A 22056-nucleotide genomic window follows, 5' to 3' on the forward strand; every position below is an offset into this window, starting at 1 on the left:
CCTACTACCTGATCCCCTTCCCACAGGTTACATCACATTTTGGGCAGGGTTTGACCACATACACGTAGGAGGTAACAACATTCCGACCTAGCACTTCATAAAGACACATGGACGGGCTTCAGCCATCTGTCTAAAGGCCAGAAAGGGACCTAAGTCTTTGAAAAAGGTTAACACTGCCTTCTCAGGGCTTTTCTGCCCCAGGGATTAGATTGAAATGCTTCTCAGGAGTTCACAGCCTTTGGACTGGACACACCTTTAGGTTTCTCCATGCTATTGTCTCTGACCTGTCAGCCCCCACAGACGTAATGAGCCACTTCCTGACAAGAAGCCTTATTCCTTATATAGAGCACAGAGAACAGATGGGTAACGGGTGTCCTTGGCATTCACCCACAAGATGCCAGCAGCCATCCCTGTTCCAGCTGTGACAACTGAAATTGTATACATCTTTCAGCAAAAGAAATTCAATTCCCAGGGCACGTAGCAAAGAGCAGGGCACAGTACCCAGAGCAGGGAAGCCAAGGAGCTACAGTGGCTCTGAAAGTCAGAAGAACAGAGTCCAATGAGAAGAGATGAAGAAAAAGACCTTTGGTGAGAGGAGCAAACACAAAGGTCCTGAGGTAGGGATATTCTTGACCCCTAGAGTTGCACAGACGGCCATGAAAAGTCAGGAGGAGAAATGGGCACTTCAAGTTTAATGGGAAATGGCTGAAAGGTTCTAAATATAGGGCTGTGGGGCAGTGGGCCATGCCAGGAAACTTGGTAAGGTTGAGTGGGTTCAGAAACCCTCATACTTGAGGATGGTAGGTGTGTCACCTACTCCTGACCAGGTTCCTGTCCTGAAACACATGACCACGGCACTCTATGAAGAAGATATGATAGTCACGTGGGGGTAGATGCCCCCCCACCACATGCAGATGAGGCATCCCTAACATCTCAGACTAAGCCCATAGGAAGCATCTGCTTTTAGACTTCCAGCCTACCCCAAAATGTATATAAGACCCTGTCCACAAGGAATAAAACACTCGAGTTATTTTATCAAAGACTGTCTGGGAATGTCTGTCATATATGAGCTGTGTCATGTTTTGACTATGCTTGGCCAAGGGAGTGAAACTATCTAGAGGTGTGGCCTTGTTAGAGTAGGTATGTCACTGTGGGTATGGGCTTAAGACCCTCAACCTGGCTGCCTTAATCAGTCTTCCACTAGCAGCCTTCAGATGATGTAGAATTCTCAGTTCTTTCTGAACCATGCCTGCCTCAATGCTGCTATGTTTCTGCCTTGATGATAATGGACTAAACCTCTGAACCTGTAAGCCAACCCCAATGAAATGTTGTCCTTATAAGACTTGCCTTGGTCATGGTATCTGTTCACAGCAGTAAAACCCTAACTAAAACAAGCTGTAATACTTTTGGGGAAGAAAATCCTCTCTGAAAGCTGTCACCTACTGTGGTTACTTCCTGCTTGGTGGCCCTGACCTTAGCTCCTAGCTGCTGCAGACCACTGGCTAGCAGAGCACCTGCCCCATGGCTCCACACCCAACACCACACCAACTCCAGAGCAGTGTCTGCAGCTGTTGAAGAGACATGCCCTAGCAAACTTATGTCTCCTTGGCTTTCAGCTAGAAACAGACATTTTCCAGCTATCCACAGCAAGTGGAAACCATGTGATGAGAAAGTCCTGTAGCCATAGGAAAATGTGCAGAGCATGTGGTGGTCTCCCTTCCTTCTTCTTTCCCATCTTCTCTCCTGTCCTTTCCCTCTCCTCTTTTCCTCTTTTCTTTCTCCATTCTTTGGAAGTCTCAATAGGTCACCTAGGTTGGCCCCAAACACTTGGGTTCAAATAACCCTCCTGCTCCAGCATCCCAAGTAGCTGGGACTTCAGACACACACCATTACACCTAGCTCATTTCTGGTGTGCTCGAAATTAAAGGTATTAACCGAGCAGTGGTACAACATAGCATTGTTTTTAATGCTGTCTGTGCTAAAACACAATAAATGTAACTAATGTTCCTAGCAAGACACTGCAGAAATTGGCAAACTGCCTCTAAAACTTAAGTAATTGTGAGAACATTACTTAATGTAATGATGTATAGATGTGTGTATAATGTAATGTATACATGTGTGACACAACCTTTAGGAACAAAACTGACTGTTAGCATTTGATTTCAGCTGTCACGAACAAGTGGCTTTGGTATATAAGGTCACAGGACTGCTTGAGTTTTGTTTGTTTCTGATAGGGTCCCAAAATGGTTTTAAGCCAAGGATGACTCTGAACTTTGAGATTACAGGTATAACACCACTCGATTTTTTTTAGACTTATTTATCTTATATGTAAAACTGTTTTTCCTGCATGGATAGATGTACACCAGCTGCAAGCCTGGGGCCATGGAGGCCAGAGAGGGCACTGGATCCTTGGACTGCAATCACAGACTCAGGTGCTGTGAACTAAACCTAGGCTCTCCTTAGAGCTGCAGATGCTGCTAACCACTGAGTCACCTCTCTAATTCCTCCTTTCCCCATGTCCTATTTGGCCTTTGTGGGCACCTGCATGCTTATAGAAGCTGAGAATGTAGTATACACCTTTAATCCCAACACTCAGGAGGCAGAGACAGGTGGATCTCCACGCGTTCAAGGCAGCTTGGTCTACATAGAGAATTCTAGATCAGCCAAGGTTACATAGTAAAACTTTATTTTTAAAAAAGTGGGGAGCAATTGAGATAGATAGACATTGTCTAACACACACACGCACACACACACACACTCACTCCTCCTGCCTCAGCCTTTTAGTACTGGGACAGTTTTGTTTGTCTGTGTTACAGGTATCCTTCTTCAGAGAGGTCAGAAAGCCAGTTATTGCCTTTACAGCCCCTCCTTCCTGGGAGCCAGTCTGCTGCCTTTCCTCCTTAAGGCTTCTGAAAACCCCAGTGGTGACTAACAGGTATTTGGTGCTGTGCTGTTGTCTAGCACTGCTGATCCTGAGTCAGCATCTCTCTATCCAGAAACATAGTCCTCACCTCTGTGTGGTCAGCTTCCTATTACTGTGACAGAATTCCCAAGATAGTCCAGTCTTAAAGAGGAAAGATTTGGGCTCAGTTTCAGCTGCTGCTCACTTGTTCTTGCTGCTTTGAGTCTGTAGACACAGCACATTTTGGTGGTATGAGGGTAAACTGTTTGCCTTGTGGTACCTAATTAGATAGAGTCCCAACTCTTATCACCCCAAAGAGATACCCTCAATGACCTAACTTCCTCTTCCTAGGCCCTATATATTTTGAAAGAAAGTTTTCTACATCCAGGCTAGACTCACATTCACTATGTAGTTGAGGACCTTCCTGAATTTCTGATCCTCTTCTAACCCCTTGCCCGGAGTGTGCACCACAACATCCAGTTACTGTGGACTGGAGACCGAACCCAGAGCTAGGCATGCTAGGCAAAGGACTCACATTTCTTGGCCACAGGTACCATCTTTAAAGGTTCTATCTCCCAGTAAAGGCTACCTTATCAAGCCTTTAACATGAGCTTTGAGGGACATTCCAAACTGAAATGACAAAGTTCAGACTTTTCTCCCCCCACAGAGAATCCATAGTTCGCTTTTATTCAGAGTAATTGGGGTGAGGAGAGGAAACTCTTGCTCATGGAAGAAACTTAGCCACAGGTCTGATCTGTACTGAAACTACACATGAAGTGAGGACAAGGCTGGATTTGTCTACTGATCTCTAATATTAACAATTATAAAGAGAGCAGTACAGCTAGCATTTGGAACAACCCTTCTAGTGTTACAGTGAGAGGCACAGCAGTTGCCTTCTCTTCACACCACTGGTTCTTTTTGCGTACCTGGGCCTCCTCCTCTTCAGTAAGGTCATTTTTGATATTGAAGGTTTTACAAATCTCCTCAGTTTTCCCCTTAATCATATTGGCCACAGTCTTGCAAGTGACATCAAGCAAACCTTTGATGTCTAACTAGTTTGCAGCCAGAATAAATTCAAAAAGTGTTCCTTACTCCACTTTCAGGAATTCTTGGTCCCAAACAGGAATATCTGTCCGATTTTCTTTGTTCTCATCATCCCCAGGAGGAGGAGGGTCATCCTTGTGGTAAGTGTACCACTGAATGCCCTTTTAAAGAACTGTGGCATTAACATTTGGTAAAGGAACAGGATCATCATCTCCCTCGTCATCCATTCCTAAATCTTCTAGCATGGTCTTGGTGGTCAGATTGGCAATTTCTACACCAACTTCAGATATCTGTCCATCAGAACTCTGCAACTTTATCATAGGCATGGTGCTCGGTCTCAAGACCACAGGCCCAAGGCTGACGTACAGAGTTCAAAACCGAACAGAATTATCAAGAACATTCAAGGTCAGACTTTTCAAGTGAGGTTAACTTCATCATCTGAGTCCCGTGGCATGTAAAGCAGATCAGGCCTGCCAGAGCACTTTCTAGTTACAGTGAGGCACAGAACAGATATTTGACTTCAGTCTGTCCCCCCCCCCCCCAATCTCCACTGGCTCTCAATTCTATGTCTTTTGTTTGAATTATTATGAAACTTATGAAAAACCACACTTTCCAAGCCCAGTGGGAATCCCTCACAAGGAGAATGCATTTGTACTGGGCTGGGAAGTTAGGAGTCTTTGAATTTTTGCCTCGTGTGAATTGGAACAGTCTACATGCTGACACCTAGAGGACTCGGACATCTGGAGAAAATGCTGGGCTGGGAGCCCTTTCCACATGGGCTTCAGAAAACCCCTAAGGAACAAGCAGCATAGGCTTGTGCCATCTGTCTAACACCAGTAGGTCAATGGGGGCCTTGTAAGCCGATGATCTCTGATCCCAGATAACCTGTGTACTAGCTGGTTTTGTGTAACTTGACACAAGCTGAAGTTATCACGGAGAAAGGAGCCTCAGTTGAGGAAGTGCCTCCATGATATCCAGCTGTAAGGCATTTTCTCAACTAGTGATCAAGGGGGGAGTGCCATCCTTGTGGTGGTAGACATGAGTTCTATAAGAAAGCAAGTTGAGCAAGCCAGGGGAAGCAAGCCAGCAAGCAGCATCCCTCCATAGCCTCTGTATCAGCTCCTGCTTCCTGGCCTGCTTGAGTTCCAGTTCTGACTTCCTTTGCTGATAAACAGCATGTGGAAGTGTAAGCTAAATAAACCCTTTCCTCCTCAACTTGCTTCTTGGTCATGATGTTTGTGCAGGAATAGAAACCCTGACTAAGACAAATTGGTACCTGGAGTGGGGTATTCCTGTGACAAACTGACTATGTTTTGGGGAGGACTGTGGAAGTATTTTGGAACTTTGAGCTAGAAAAGCCATTGGGATGTTAAGAGCTCTGTAGGATGTTCTGTAGGAGCTTGGAAGATAATGTTGAGAACAGTGCAGAAGATGGAGGCCTGGCTTGTGAAATTTCAGAGGGATGTTTAAAGACTCTTATCAGGGCTGTTGCTATTATGATTGTGAAGATTCTGTGGTTTTGGTTAGCTGGGAATGAAGAATCAGCTGTGATTAACAAGATACCAGAACTATTAAAGCAAAACCTTGGTATTACTGGGACTATTGAATCTGGTCATCTGAAGCTAAGAAATTAGTGGTGATTAAGAAGAGACCAGCATCACTGAGGTGAAATCTTCTGGGAAATATTTTCTGAGAGCACAAAGAGGCTGTGTTCCAGAGATTACCAAGGTTGTACCTCATGCTGTGGCTGGACTTGGTAATGTGTAAGAGTCACCCAGGTAGTACTGGTTTTGAAGGCATAAAGGGTTCATGAAGAGCAGCTAAGGCTCAGCACTGTGGGAGGCCAGGGAAGATGACTGGTAAAGGTGCAGCCTCAGTTGCAATTAATGCCCCAGCATTGAAAGGATCACACAAAGGAACTGAGGCTTGGCACCATGAGGAGAGCCTATGAGAGGCTATTGATGAAATCTAGTTGCAGCGGAAGATAGTGTTTTGGAGATTCCAGTACCAAGACATGACCACCTAGACCAAGAGCAGCAGCAGTGGAGAACAGGCAGCTGGACAAGGCGTGTGCTACAAAGCGCAGAGCTGGAGAAGTGACCCAAGCCCTTGGAAGAGCCCAGAAGTTTGTAAATAGACCCCAGACATTGGATTGTTAGAGTTTGATTTTGATTGTGACTGTACCCTGATATTTTTCCCTCTTAAGAGAAGTAGAGCCCACAGTTAAGAGACTTTGAATTGTAAAACAAACAAACAAAAAACCCCCCAAAAAACCAAAATTTTGAATTTTAAAAGAGATTGGATATTTTAAAGGAATTGCAATTTTAATATGTAAGAATTTGTAAAGACTGTGGAACTTTTAAGGTTATTTAGATCTTGGGGATGAATTAAAAAGTAAGGGTTGAAGCTTAATAGTGATGTGTTTGTATGTTAAAGTGACATAGGGTCAATTGTACTGTCTGGTTTTGTGTCAACTTGACAGAAGCTGGAGTTACCACAGAGAAAGAAATCTCAGTTGAGGAAATGCATCCATGAGATCCAACTGTAAGGCATTTTCTCAACAAGTGACCAAGGGGGGAGGGTCCAGCCCATTGTGGGTGGTGCCATCCCTGGGCTGGTAGACCTGGGTTCTATAAGAAAGCAAGCTGAGCAAGGCAGGGGAAGCAAGCCAGTAAGCAACATCCCTCCATGGCCTCTGCATCAGCTTCTGCTTCCTGACCTGCTTGAGTTCCAGTCCTGACTTCCTTTGGTGATGAACAGCAACGTAGAAGTGTAAGCTGAGTAAACCCCTTCCTTCCCAACTTGCGTTTTGGTCATGATGTTTTGTGTAGGAATAGAAACCCTGACTAAGACAGCTGGAGACCTGCAGGTTACAATCCTGCACATGGTACTTACATGAACATAGTGCTCACAATCCCACCACTGCTTCTCTTGGAGCCCATAAGACAGCACTCATGAAATCCAGGTGGAAAAAATGCCATACCAGCTCCTACATGGTGAGACCAACCGCTCATTAGCCTTAGCCAAATCAGAGTCCTTGTACCCTGGCCATGACCCACACCACCCATGGCCTTTTCTGACAAGCAGACAAGCGACTGACAAAGTTCCTGGATGAGAGCAGCATTTTGTTTTATGGGTGGAAAGCTTTCTGTCTCCATGGATAGATAGGCCATGCGGAGCCAGCAACAGCTCCTGAAGCCAGTTTGTAACCTGTCCGTTCTGAGGATGAAGCTACACGGAGAGGAGACAGAACAGACCAGGCTTGGTGGTGCATACCTGTGCACTTAGCAGGTTGAGATGGGAGGACTGAGTCCCAGGCCAGCCTCAGCTACCTAACAAGATTCTATCTAAAAACAAAAACTCATATGATAGTGAGCTTTTGGTTAAAGTTACAAAGTGTCTGAGGTAATTAAAAAGGGTTCACTTTGGTTCAAGATTTTACAGGTTTTAGCTCATGTCTTGTGTCCTCTGCTTTCCTGTCTGCAGGGAGGTAGAACATCATGACCAGAAAATAGAGTGAGGTAAAACTGCTTACCTCGTCAGCCAGAGAACAAAGGGCCACGATTGTTGTCATGGTCACTTGCTTGCCACAGTGGGGACACAGCAGATGACTCAAAATCCATTCACAAGTCCCCAGTTCACAAAGGCTTTATGCCCTGTGACTTTGGAACAGACACACAGCAGCCAAAACCTGACCAAGCTCCCTCAATGCCCAGGTGCCTTCCTACATTCCCACAGTTCAGACGCAACATGAGTCACCAGAGAAGCCAGTTTCCAGATCCCAGGCAGCCTCCAAAGAGAAAGGCCAATAACCTGGACTTCGAAGGGCAGGGTCTGTAGCACGGGAAGATGTCCACTGCAACACTCCTCAAAACTGCCGCTGTGGAGGGTCTGATCCAAGGGCCAGGATGGAGTACTGGCCTGCAGATGGAGCTGAAGGTGACTTCTAGCCTGTCTCCAGCTTCACAAGTTCCAACAAGTGAGCTTTGGGCTGCAGTAATAAGCTCTTGGAACCCAAATGGGTGCAGTTTGTTCTACGGTCATCTTAAACTTCCAGCATTTCATCATAGGAACACACTGTCATGTGCTTGCATGCCCATCAGCTAGTTCATAAACAAGTAGATTTTTTTTTTTTTTTTTTTTTTTTTTTTTGTTAGTATAAGTAATAGCTGGAGAGATGGCTCATTGGCTAGGAGCACTGACTACTCTTCCAGAGGTCCTGAGTTCAATTCCCAGCAACCGCATCTTGGCTCACAACCACATGCAGTGAGATCTGATGCCCTCTTCTGGTGTGTCTGAGGATAGCAACAGTGTACTCACATAGTACAATAAATCTTTAAAAAACTAAATAACAATGGTATAAGTCTTTGAGTCTAAGTATTAGAGTAGATTTTCTATTTTATTACTCTTGAGTAGAATTCTTGGGGGTAAGCTGGCATAGGGGTTGTACATCTCATTATTTAAGACACAAAAGTAGATGGATTACTAAGAGTCCTAGACTAGCCTGAGCTATAAATAGCAAATTGTATGTATCTCAAAAAGAAAAAGAAAACTTCTAGCTGGTTGTGATGGTACATGCCTGTAATCTCAGCACCCAGAAGACAGAAGCAGGAGAATCAGAGGTTCAGAGTCACCTTGGCTACATACAGAGTCGGAAGCCATCCTGGGCTACTTTAGAACCTGTTTCAAAACAAAAAATTAAAGTCATAGAAGCTTCTGGGCCTTTTTTATTGTATGTACTGTGTGCACAGATGACACATGTATAACAGATAGGTGGATAGGTGCTTTGCGACAGTGCACCTACGGGTCTTAAGACAACGTTCAGAGTGCCTGTGTGTGTCTAGCATTTATGTGTGTATGGCATGTATGCAGGTGTAACTGCTGATGGTGTAGGTGTATATTCGGTGCCTATGTGTGTGGTGTGTGACTGTTTTGCTTTGATAATGACATTTAGGTACTTAATATGTTTTGATTTGCATTTTCTTCCTGACAGATCTATTCAAGAATTTCACCCAACTTTAAATTGGGTTGTCTCTGAAATCTTGATCAACCAAATGGACAAGGTCCAGACAGACCATCTATAAAATGGAACTTTGACCCCACCCACAGTGACCCGAACAGGAAGGCAACCCTTATCTGTAGAAACCAGCCAAGGAGGGCAGCATTCGTAGGCAGACTACAGGAAGCAGGATGCTATCTCTAGGGAATTCTGGGAAGCTAAATATTAACCTCTAGAACAATCAGTTCCAAACACCAGGACCCGATCAATAACCTGCTTCCACCTTAGGACCAACCAGAAAGCCAAATGCACTCTCCTCTCTGATCCAACCTTCCTAACTACAACCTCAGAGCAATCGCCCTCCCCACCAGCTTCCTAACTACAACCTCAGAGCAATCGCCCTCCCCACCAGCTTCCTAACTACAACCTCAGAGCAATCGCCCTCCCCACCAGCTTCCTAACTACAACCTCAGAGCAATCGCCCTCCCCACCAGCTTCCTAACTACAACCTCCAAGCAATCGCCCTCCCCACCAGCTTCCTAACTACAACCTCAGAGCAATCGCCCTCCCCACCAGCTTCCTAACTACAACCTCCAAGCAATCGCCCTCCCCACCAGCTTCCTAACTACAACCTCAGAGCAATCGCCCCTCCCCACCAGCTTCCTAACTACAACCTCAGAGCAATCGCCCTCCCCACCAGAAAGCCTGCTCCTCTCTGCTTGTCTCCCAGTCTCTGTTAAGTGCAAGGGCCTGCGCCACTGAGGGGAGGTTCTGCTCTTCATACATCTGTAGTCTTGGTTTATTTCAACACCTGTCATCTTACTGTCGACCCACAGGACAGCCAAGCTGGCTCTGTGAGGGAAGGCACATGGTATCAAACCCAATGACATGAGTACAATTCCCAGGACCCCCAAAAGTTGTCCTCTGATCTCCACATGCACACTGTGGGGCATTCATCCACCCACCCAAATGTTTAGAAGTTCTGGGACTAGGGCGTGTAGCTCAGTTGGTAGAATGCTTACAGTATAGAGCTCTGGGGTCAATCCTCATCACTACATAAAACAGATGTGGTGGAGCATGCCTGGATTCCAGGACTTGGAAGGTGTAGCATGAAGATCAGGAGTTCTAGTTCTGGGACACACTGAGCTACACGACTCATGTCTCAAAAAAGCAAAATAGAGAAATGATGCTTTACATATCTGGTTACTATTCATCTATACACCTATCAGATATAAGGCTATTTTTCTAGCGATTGCTTTGTCTTCTCATTATCTTTTTTAAAAAAAAATCTCTTAAAAATTTGAAATTATTTTTTGGTGTTTGCCTGTATATGTCTGTGTACTACCATATGCATGCTTGGTGTCCACAGAAGTCAGAACAGAGCATTGGCTCCCCTGAAGTTACAGATGGCTGTGAGCCACCACATGGGTGCTGGGAAACGTATCAGGTCCTCTGAAAGCGCAACAAGTTCTCTTAGCCACGAAGCCATCTCTCCTGCCCTAACTGCCTTTTTAAAGATTTAATTATGTGCATATGTCTATCTCTATGTGAACATATATGTGCACACATGTGTGCAGTGACCATGGAGTCCAGGAGGAAGTGGCAGAGCCCCTGGAGCTTGAATTAAGAGGTAACTGTAAGTTACCTGATGTGGGTGCTGGGAATTGAACCGCAGTTCTCTGCAAGGGCAATGAGTGTTCTCAAGTGCTCAGCCATCTCTCCAGCCCTTAAGTGTCTGCCGAATCACATTTTAAACTCTAATAAGGCTAGTTTGGTGTTTTCTTTTATAGCTCATCATTTTAGTATGGTATCTAAAACAATTTAAACACCTGCCCCAGTGTTTTCAATATCCACTCACAACTAACCCAAGATCATTTTTTGGATAACACTCTTACCACATCACAGGCAGGGCCACTACCGTACCTAATGGGATCTCAACACTTCAGAGGCTGAGGCAGAATGGTGCGTTTTAGGGAAGCCTGAAAGCTCCCACCTGAAGCATCCTCAAATAATACAATGCACTAAGTGCCCATTTCTCACCCTCAATCCTTATTACAGTCCTGTCCAATGGATGAGCTATAGTAATTAAATGGGCCATTACTGTCATCTTGTGCACATTTCAATCCATTAAGAAAGGATTTTTGTTTATTTGTTTTCAAGATAGGGTCTATGTAGCTCTGGCTGTCCTGGAACTTACTCTGTAGACCAGCCGGTCTCAAATGCCACCTGTCTCTGCCTCCCAAGTGCTGCCAAGGGCCACCACTGTCCAGCAGGAGATGGACTTTTTTTTTTTTTTTAACCTTTATTAAAGGGCTGGTAAGATGGATCTGCAAATAAGGCACTTTACTGTAGTCAAGCCTGATGACCTGAACTTGAGCCTTGGAACCCACGTAGCAGAAGGGGAGTTATCCTCTGAGCTCACATGTGCACCATGACACATGTGCTCCCACATATAACATAAATGTAAAAATTAAAATAAAGCAAAAAAAAAAAACCTCTCACACTTCAAACCTGTCTAAAATATCCTTTAATGATAAAATAAATAAAAGATTTTTAAAGGGGCCACCTGGGAGATGGCTCCATGGTTAAGAACACAATTTGCTCTTGCAGAAGACACAGGTTCATTTTCCAACAGCCACAAGAGAGAGGATCTGATGTCCTCTTCTGGCCTCAGTGGGAACTGCATGCACATGATGCACAGACTCACATGCCAACAAAACGTCCACCATCCATGAAAAATGAAAGTAAATGTTAACAATATATTAAAGGGAAAAAAATTTCATAGAGGCTTAACTTGCATTACCTGCTCGTCTTGGTAGACTCTATTCCAAGGAATGGGTTCACTTCACCCATTTCTGTACTTGTAAACGGAGGTGATCGTGGTACTTTTGTTATCCTTCCTATGACCTGGGTGGCAATGCTGTCTCCTTCATTTTTAGCATCAGTATTGTGTATTTTCTCTCCCTGCCCCAAGTTAACTTGGTTAAATGCTCCTCTCTTCCCTTTTAAGAAAATCTTTTCAAAGAACCAGCTTTTTTGGTCATTTCCTGTACCAATTTTCTATTTCCTATCCCACTGACCTTGGGCTAATTTTTCCCTTTAGTTATGTAACACAAATGTGTTCAGATGTTTTTTTTTCAGCTTCATTTAGTTCAATGTAGTTTTATATCTTTGTTGAGACTTGTTCTTGCGCTCTGCAGAAGGGTGCTGCTTAATCTCCAAATTTTGGGTACTTTCCAGCTTTCTTTTTGTTAATAATTTCTAGTTGAACCCCATCATGGGTTCAGAGTGCCCATCATATAATTCTGTTCTTGCCATTTAAGGTGTGCCTTGGGGCCAGAACTGGGTGCCTTGGTGGTACATTCCACAAGATCATCTGAAAAGTTTATTTTCTGCTGTTGAAATTCAGAGCCCTAGTGCATGCTAGGCAAGTACTCTTCTACCTCAAAGCTTCATCTCCGGGTTTTCTGAGACAAAGTTGGATACTAGCCTGAAACCCACTGTGTAGTTCGGAGGCTTAGAACTAACAATCCTCCTGCCTCTGCCTTCTGTGCTGGGATTACAGATGTGGTCTATGATGCCCAGATCTGAGGTGTGTGTATGTGTGTATGTGAAAGGGGGAGGGGGATTCATCTATTTTTCCTCCGAAGTTCTAAGTTTTTGCATGTGTTTGGTGTTATGTCTTCTTACAGGAAGAAAACACCTTTTGTTCCTGAGACAGTCTCTACTTCAGGTTGGTCTTAATTTCCTAATGTAGCTGAGGGAGTTTTCCCAATAGTCTGGGCTCTGCCTCCATGACCTAATCACCTCCCAGATGCCCCGCTCCTACTACCAGCACCTTAGAAATTAGTTTCACAACAGGAATTTGAGGAGGACAACAACATTTGGAGTGTGGCATTCCATGTCCAAACAGACTCAAGTTCATGACTCCATATCAGAAACCTCCAAACTGTTAAGACATCCCCTGATTGACTCATTCAATTCACTGCTCCGTGCTTGTGAATCAGTTCGTCTCCACACATGGCTGTAATGTGATCACAAGACAAGACTCCCTCACGATTCCAAAGGGAAGGAATGGGAGTGACAGACAGGAGTGGTAGGCACCCAGGAAAGTCAGAAACCCAACGGGACAAACAGTCACAGATCCTAAGATCATTGTTATGGGATGAATCTGCCCTGCAGAGATGACACTGGGAGTTGACATACCCCTGCACAGGAGCACTGAGCTAGTCAGCAGTGTAGACTTTAGCTGGAATCAGTCAATAGCACCTGTTAGGCTCAAGTCTTGGGGCAGCTTGCTCCTCGGAATCTGTGGTGGCCCTATTCTCTTCCTGGGCCTCATGGCTCCTAACACATCCTTTAAATTACAGGAAGCAGCAGCTGTATCCCCACAGCTTCAGACTCTGGACATGTGAATACCACACCGACCACTCGCTCCCTGCCTTCTGTCGATCACTGGTTGGTTGCTTTCTCTTGATGAATGGCACCTGCTTCTATAGTTTGCTCGTACTAGTCAGTTTCACCAAAGGGTTATGGCCACACCTTTGCCCTTTCCCTGGCAGGGTTTTTCATTTGTTCCAATGAGAGTCAGCTGAGATTTCCTCAGATTTTAAAATTCTACTTCCCTTCTGACTTCCGGAAGATTCTTCCGGAATCTTCTCTCTTCTGTAGTATTGAATTTTTACAGCAGTTCCAAGGAACCTGCTCCACTAACATCCTGCTTAAAATATGGGTCTTAGAACCGCTTTTTGTCCAGTGTTTCATCTTTCACCTTTCAATGATATCCTCTAAGCTGCTTCTGTATCAGACTCCTGCTGGGATATTGCTATTAACCAATTTAATTTCTCCTCAAAATGTCTACTGTTCATTTCTTTAAACAGGCTAAAGTATGTCAATTTATCTTTTTTTTAAATCCCCCCTTTAAAGGAATCGAGTCTGTTGATTTTTTTCCTTTTTAAATTATATGTATGTGTCTGTGTACAAGGGCATGCATGCACTCATCAGTGTAACTATGGAGGCCAGATGATAACCTTGTTATCTACCACCTGAGTTCTCGTTTTTCATTTCTCACTTTTGTTTTACTTGTACAGTTCTACTGTTTTAAAATTCTCTGTGTGTGTGTGTGTGTGCGCGCGCGCGTGCGTGCGTGCAGTTGCCTGTGCCTATAAATATGAAGCAAGTGTTTATAGAGACCATAAGAGGATGTCAGATCTCTGGAGCTGGAGTTAAGAAGATTGTAAGCTTCCTGATGTGGGTGCTGGGGATTGAACTAGGGCCCTTTGTAAACATAGTATGCACTCAAGGTCTTAGCCATGTCTCCAGTCCTGTCTCATTCTAACTTTTAAACAGTTCTTTTCTTATTTTGGGCTAAAGAGAGTCAATATTTTTGGTGCACATTGTCTACTATACATACATATACTTGATATATGCTTAATATTTCTGTAAAACTGGGAGTATATCTATTTTCATAATTTGAGTTCTACCTCTCTGCCTTGGTTATCTCAAGTATTGCCAGAGAAAACTGACTGTACAGCTGCCAGAGAAGGACTCAGGAGAGTGAGCCTGGGTAGGCGAGGCTGCCAGAAGAGATAATCAGAGAATAATATCCTGGCATCTACTGTCTAAGGAGTTGAGACACTGCCCCAAGTTCTTACACCTTCAAGCAGTTATTCCAAAGCACCATGTTCCCTGTACATGTTCCTACAGTTAAATACAGCTTTATATTGACAAGTGAATCACCCTTGTCCCCAAGATTCATTCTCAGATCTGAAGGGAGATTTTGGCTAGCACAGGATCCTGTCCCTCTGAATTGCTGCCTCCTAGACGGCAAACACAGGTTATCTGTGCCATTCATCCTGCAAACTGCAATGTGTTCTCACTACCTTGCTGCCAGGTTTCATATTGAGTAATGTGGGCAACTCTGGAGGCACATCTGCCTCCCAAGAATAAATCCCAGGTTGTTTCTAGTCCCCACCTTCAGTGACCAATAGGATTGGCTGTTTGGGGGCCCAGACTTACCGTCCATGCTGAAAGCAGTCACCTGGTGCAGGAGTAAAAGCAATCACAGAGGGCAAACATGTGCTTAAATTGTTTTTATTATTCTTTATTTGTCTTACCAATGTGACGCTTTACCCAGGCCCAATTTTCCTATGTGTACTGGCTGTGGAGACGGTCTGCCATCAAATGCGACCTAAGTTTCAGTTAGTCTCACCTTCCTATGCCTTCTTCTCACTTGGCCTCATTTTCTCAGAAACTGAAGGCATCCACTCATTATTGTTTTGGGTCTGTGTAAAGGTGCTTTGGCAGGAAAACATGCATATGACTTTTAAAATAAAGACCAACATTCTGACACTAAGGTAACACACAGAAAAAATACAGTACTTAGACATCATTGCAAATAAATACCCCATACAGATGATGTTATCTTAAATGTAACAATATTTTGTATGAATCAACACTGTAACAGAAGGCAAGAGTCCCAACAACTAGGAGTAAGAAATGCTCATTCCAGGAAACAGAATTCTTCAATTCCTAACAATTTATATTATTATAATTTGTCCCTTTTTAGGCTGGAGAACAATTATCTTCCTCCACTAGTACCAATTTGACCATACCCTGAACCTCACTTAGCAAGGAGTTTACTAAGGAGTTTTACTGACTTCTGTTTCCTGAAATTAACAGTGATTAGTTACACCAAGCAAGAGGAGATATAATGTCTTACTTTCACATTTGCAAAGAACACTATGGCTAACCCTCTTCCCCTACTCACATGCCGACTGTGCCGGCACTCCTGACGCCCTCAGCTCTTCACAAAAGTGATGTCTGTACAGCTTGCTTAGCTTGTCCCATGAAGTCCATTTGGTTCCCAAAGCACAGTCCAGGTTTGTGTCTGTTTTTGTTTCTAAGCCCCTGAATTTGCATGTGAAGAATCACTGACTAACAGAATTTTGCACAATCACTGTTCTCCCCTCAATGAAGATGCCCAAGTACAAAGTGAGGCAGGTCCTGCTGGTCCACAGTGGCCTTCAGCATTCCCAACTAGCTCTCCGCTGCCGTCCTGGAGACCTGACTTGGTAGGGACACCTCCCTGAACTGATGAAGGCACTACTGGCAATGGTTACTAACAAAAAGGTGTTGAAATAGAACACCTAAAAATCGACGGCTGTAGAATTTTCTAAGTGTACCACAATTTGGCACGACAACCAGAATAACAAAACAATTCCAATTTGGAATTTCACTGGTGCAGTTGTATAAAATTCTGTTAGTCAGTCATGCTTCACAAGGTCCTACAACCCAGAAGACTCTGGAGTTTGTAGGTAATACTACTCATTCAATAATTTATGCTTTCAAGTGCCTATTACTGTTTTAACCAGAGCAAAGGTCAAGTTTTCTTCTTGTTACATTGAACTATTCCTAAGAATAATAATAATAATACAATATGAAAAAACCCCAGAATTGGAATACCCTGGATTTCTTAATGAACATGGCATTTAAAATCTGTAATTTCAAACATGAACCACAATGCCGTGTCCTCTAAAGGCTGAACCACAGCGTGGATACACTAGCCAGCTCCTTGCCGGGTCGGAGCCTCACCCGCAGTCTAGCTACACACCATGGAGCACAGCTCTACCTCGTGCTGATGCAGGTCAACACACCAGAGCTCGGACGGACAGCTACGGGACCACGAGCACAGGCCACGGCATTGGAGACCGTCTCTATGCAAGGGATTAAGGAAGCAAATAGAATATCAAAATATCAAAAGTGCACAGGTTGATCGGATAAAAAGGAGCATGTGTAATAAGGAGACCCCATGGCAGGGAGCCTGGCGGTGGCTGTGGAAGCAGGTTCTTCGGCCACACAGACCTTCCAAGCAGCAGCTTGCAGCATTCTCAAGAGTAAAGCTTTTGTTCCTCCCATTAAACACTTGGGGAATGCTATTTTGAAAAGAATTACAGTGGTATATCCAAACATTTCTAAGTGGACTTTAGGCTGCCCTTCCTTCCTCTGCATGGGCCACAGGAGGGGAGGGGGAGGGGCTGCGGTGTGACAGGGCCGGGTGGCCACGTCCTCCCAGCAGCTACTCTACAGCTGAAAACAGGAGAAAACAAGACAGCATTAGAAATCAGTCGTGTGCCACTTCCTGCTCACTTGACAGCTAAAGCTCTTGTCCTAGGAGTGAGCAAGCACGTTAGTTGGCAGAGGCCTGCATGTGTGTTAGGGGATGGGGCTCCAAGCGCCCACAAAGCCCCATACAGTGTAAGAGAAGCTGTGTTCTGGCCCGAAGAGAAAGGTAGAAGGTGGCTGGGCATGCGTGCCGCCATTCCCAGGATGGACATGCAAGAGACACATGTGGCTTGTTTTACACCCAGTGTACTACTGTGTGGTGCCTAGAATCTGAGCAGACTTAGACACCCCAGGCACAAAAGGGAGGGAGGGAGGGAGGGAGGGAGGGAGAGAGGGAGGGAGGGAGGGAGGGAGGAAGAAAAAGGAAAAGAAAGAAAAGAAAAGAAATGAAGAAAGGAAGGAAGGAAGGAAGGAAGGAAGGAAGGAAGGAAGGAAAGAAGGAAGGAAGACAGACAGACAGACAGAAATGGAAAGTGGTTTCAGAGACTACAGGGCCCCATATTGGGTAGCAATTGCTCCACACCATGAAAGATGCCTTTCCACAGGGAGAGACAGCCAAGCAGCTGTCATGGGAGATGGAGTCTCAAGACTAGATGCCCATGGGGACTGGGAGAAAAATACTGAGCAGAGTTCTGCTTTACAAATCACTAAAGCAAATCGCTGATGCCACAGCACTGCACTGACATAGCATCTGAAAAGGGAGAGCCTCGGTGGCCTTTCTTCCTTCTGTAGTGTCCCCACACTACACTGAGAACCCCATAACTCTTACTTGCTGGTGCTGAGTACAGCTCTGAGCCTACAAAAGGCCCCCCAGCACACAGCTCGGCTCTACTGTACTGTGCAGTTTGGTAGAGCACAAATAGTTCTCAAAACACTGCTTCTTTGGGTCTGACAAGTTCTGGGAAAAGACCCAATCACAAGCTGCGGATCTCAAAGAACCAAAGAACAGGCTCTGCACCAAGGACCAGGGTCTGACCAGGCACTTGGAACACTTTCTTGTCAAGAAAGGAAACCTAGGACCTCAGGCCCTGCCAGTTTGTTACCTCTCAGGGCAGAGCAGCATGCAGATCTCAGCGATGAGACCCTAGAGCAGCCACGCTCTGTCTTCCTGGGCTATGATTATTTGTGTCTGAGATGTGGGGCTCGCTGCAGAACACAGGCTCGCAGGGTCCATCCCTCTGGGACTGGGGAAGAAGTTCTGTATTTCTGTTCTGACTGTGGTTTGCAGTGAGATGCACAAACTACAAAAATTCTTCATGAAACTACGCCAACCACAGAGAGCTAACCTAGGCTAGTCCAATGATGCAGGCTAGAGCCTCACAAAACTGCTTTCAAGTGCTGATATTAGACACATGCGAGGAACATGCAAGTTTCAACTCAGGTTCTGCCCTGTGAGTGCCCAGGGAAGAACTCACCCTTGGGTTCGCCTAATAGTGCCTGGAGGCCCTGGAAAACACTTTCACCCCACTGTCTTCCACAAAGGTGTGCAGATCCACCCCTACCTTTGATACCAGCATCCCAAAAGACAGCAACTGACATGGAATATCCTGGGGGGGCTGTGGAGTGAAAAGCAGCACAAAGCTCAAAGTGTCCCGGTGACAGATGTACCCCAATGCTGTCACTTGCCTAGAATGCCGCCCTCTGTGCGTTAGTCACGTTAAGACTGGCCTAGCACTGCTGTCCCGCTGCTGCAGCTGGGTTAGTCGAGGTGAAGCGGACGTTAGCGGCATGTGGCGCCCCACAGCCCTAATCACAGTAAATGCTGTGCTTCTCGCTGCAGAACACCTGGTTGGCCAGCCCAGTGCCCTCCGCCCTCTCGCTGGCACAGGCACAGGTGTGACTTACGCTCGGTGTGGCTGGCTTGGCCTTGGAGGTGGCCTTATTACGGCCCCTGCGGGTCTGCTCATGGTCCAGCTCCAGCAGCTCCAGCCGCTGAGTGAGCGCCAGCTTCTGCTGGATGGCCATGCGCAGCAGGGAGTTAAGAGTCTTCTTCTCATCCTCTGCAGCCGCCAGCTGCCGCTGCATCTCATCCAGCTGTGTGATGTATTCGTCACACCTGTGGAGACAAAGCACAGCTGAGAGGCTAGACCAGGGAGAGCAGGCTCCAGGTGTCCCACTTCAGGGCATCTCTCATGTGGACTGAGTTGGGGCCGGAGCTGATGAAGCTTGTTCTGGTTCCTCTTGTCAAGGCTCTTCAGAAAAAGGCCATGACCAGGACGAGAGAGGTAGTGCTCAAACAGAATAGTACGGTTACCTTCAATTCAGTGTTACTGCATTTGTCTCTTTGGGAAGAGAGAGGGCAGGAGTTGGGTGTGCTGGCTAGTTTCTATGTTAACCTGACACAGATTATAGTCATTTGGGAAGAGGGAACCTCAACTGAGAAAATACCCCCACCAGATTGTCCTTTATGTAAGCCAGTGATATATTTTCTTAATTAGTCATGTGGGAAGACCTAGCTTACCATGGTGGGCCATCCCTGGGTCCTAGGTGCTATAAGAAAGCAGGCAGCACTCCTTTATGGCTTCTGCATCAGTTCCTGCCCTAACTTCCCTAGGCTGATTAACTAGAAACTATCAGGTAAAACAAAAACTCTCCATGTTGTTTTGGGCTGTGGTATTTTATTACAGCAATAGAAACCCTAAGACATGGTGGTATTTGTTTGCAGGCTTGAAGTAGTTCTGATAAGCAAGGTTTGGCCCTCATCCTTTTGACTCTCTTCCAGTAAGATCTCTCCCACTCTAAGGACAAAAGGTGTCTCGGATACTGAGACATCACTAGGACTCCCAGGATTTGGCTGTAAACAGAGTAGACTGAGCTTGATCCTACTATAAAGCATATCTGGTGGTTAGTAAGCCTGTGCTGAGTGACAATCAGAGCCAGGGAAGATGTGCAGCGCCTGAGCCTCCACCTACTGTGACACAGCACTCCCTACCCCCATTGTGTGGAGGGAGAGAGTCTGGCCAGGGTTCCCTGGGTGACACCAGCACAACTCTCTAGTTGGCGTCTAGTGGAAATTTAAGACACTAGGCAGGTCAACTGTCTAGAGGTGGTGGTGGGCCCCACCTTACCCATACCCAGCTGGCCCCTGAGAGCACCTCTCAGGGAGTACATACTGCCTTCCTCATATGTTTGAAATCCTGGATTCATCAGAAAAGTCAGGTCTTTAAACAGAACAAGCTTCAAAAGTTATGATTTGTACAAGATGCTGAGGGATTAAAAGAATTGTTTCCTAACCCCACCAAAATGGTGGGGTGAGGGTTGGAGTGGACTGCAGAGGGAAGAGGAGCTCCATGAGTTCTAGGCCAGCCTAATCAACATATCAAGTTCTAGGGCTACATAGTGAGACCCTGTCTCAAACAATTTTATTTATTTTTTCCTTTAAGATCCAGTAGGACACTTCCAGAGAAATCCTGGACTCATCTCTACCTACAGGGGTGCTAAGAGACTGGGAGTAGCTGGACTGAAGGAAACAGGTCCCTGGCCCATCCTGTCTCAGCCTTTTCGTACTTTACAGTAGATGTCCCTCCCAATTTTAGTGCTCAGCCTTGCCATCCCCACACTGTCATTCCAACTTTGAGCAGCAGGTGGCACCACCTATCTTTGGAGGGTGATAGGAAGGGACCATAGTTTCCACCCTTAAGACTTCCTATTCCAGCCTGGGAAACCTATAAACCCTTAAGAGTTCCCCAGGCCACACAAAGAAGCCCCATGGGAGAGGAAGCTGCACCCCTCTGAGGTCCAAAGCTCCCTTGCCCCTTCCCTAACAGTTGGAAGGCTGGAAATGGATGGCAAACAGCTGAGTTGGAACCCTGACAAAGTCCTGCAAAGTCCTGCTACAGGGAGAGGAATAACAAACTAGTCTGGGCCTCATCTGTCACCACTGGACTAAAATTAGAACTCACAATTGTATTTCCCATCCCCAAAGCTCACTCCCCTAGCCCTCTGCTTCGAGGACTCCTGTGTTCAAAGCACAATAAACTGAGCCTCATTAATAGTGAAATTGTGAAATTAAAACCACGTTTCTGGGGGCCCCAGGAGCAGGGAAAAATGGATGCATACCTCTACTGAATGTCTGCTTAAATGGCATCTGCCTACAAGAGGCACAGGAGGCTGAGGTGCAGCTACCTGAGGGCCCTGGTACTGCACAATCTTTCCTTCTCCTCCCTTTGCCTTGTTACTAACTTGAGCCAGTCAAGGTGGGCAGCCCACATACATTCTGGGACTGGGCTAGAGGCTGCCATTTCCAAACCTTGAGCTGTGTTGGGGTGCCTGACAGTGCTACAGGACAGGTGCTGAGTCAACAGACCTGTAGGACTCAGGAAAGAGGCCGAAGGCTGTGGGTAAGGGTAACAGGTAGCTTCCAGGGGAGAGGCTGCAGAAGAGAGAGTGTCACTAGTGGTGCAGGTACCTGGTAGCAAACATGGCACGCAGGGACGAGAAGGTGGCTGCATCTTCCTTGAGAGCCTTTAGCTCATTCCGTAGCTTCATCATGGTCTCGGTCACCATGGCCTTCTCATTTTCATACTTGCTCTTAAGGTTGGCGAGGGCCACCTCAGCCGTCTGGGGGACAAAGAAGTATAAAGTGGGGAGGTAAAGAGAGTGAAGCTGCTCAAGGGAAGCCCTGGATCCAAGGTGGAAACCCTGGGTTTAAGGTGGTGCTGGTGACCATAAAAAATTCTCTGAAAAAAAAAACAACAAAACAAAACTCTCATGCAGCTGTAGGGACAAAAGGATAGCCATGCTCCTGCGGGCCAGCTTGCCTCACAGTGCCACCTTCGATCCTGATCACAGGGAAGAATGACTACCATAGACCCTGTCCTGGAGAACCACAGGCACTCGGACCCTCAGCATAAGAAACTGTATGGTGGACAGAGCAGCAGTCCTTAATGACTGAGCAGCTCTGGTTAAAGCACCCTCTCACCCCACACTCCACTTGGGTGGAAGCCCTACGGAAGGAGACAGCAGGAGACTAAACCAATAAGGTGAT

At 45.8% G+C, this 22056-nt stretch overlaps 1 protein-coding gene and 1 pseudogene across 3 annotated transcripts in view; both read right to left on the reverse strand.

Moving 5' to 3' along the window:
* Nucleotides 1-3723: 3723 nt before the first annotated feature.
* On the reverse strand, nucleotides 3724-4272 carry LOC308437269 (S-phase kinase-associated protein 1-like; annotated as a pseudogene). The gene has a single exon. The product of its transcript is annotated as an S-phase kinase-associated protein 1-like (transcript).
* Nucleotides 4273-15040: 10768 nt separating this feature from the next.
* Nucleotides 15041-22056, reverse strand: part of BICD2 (BICD cargo adaptor 2) — a gene marked incomplete at its 3' end in the record, with an annotated part of 44990 nt that continues 37974 nt past the window's right edge. The window contains exons 6-8 of one of the 2 annotated variants that reach the window (XM_080938442.1): nucleotides 21478-21629; nucleotides 18915-19125; nucleotides 15041-17033 (exon numbers count right to left, since the gene is read on the reverse strand). In XM_080938442.1, the coding sequence (XP_080794568.1) occupies nucleotides 17028-17033; nucleotides 18915-19125; nucleotides 21478-21629 (369 nt within the window). Of the gene's footprint in view, nucleotides 17034-18815; nucleotides 19126-21477; nucleotides 21630-22056 lie in introns of those variants that run through there. The other variant, XM_080938441.1, reaches the window with a different exon arrangement.

The sequence above is a fragment of the Micromys minutus genome (genome assembly GCF_963924665.1).
Source record: "Micromys minutus genome assembly, chromosome: 1".
Taxonomy (NCBI): domain Eukaryota; kingdom Metazoa; phylum Chordata; class Mammalia; order Rodentia; family Muridae; genus Micromys; species Micromys minutus.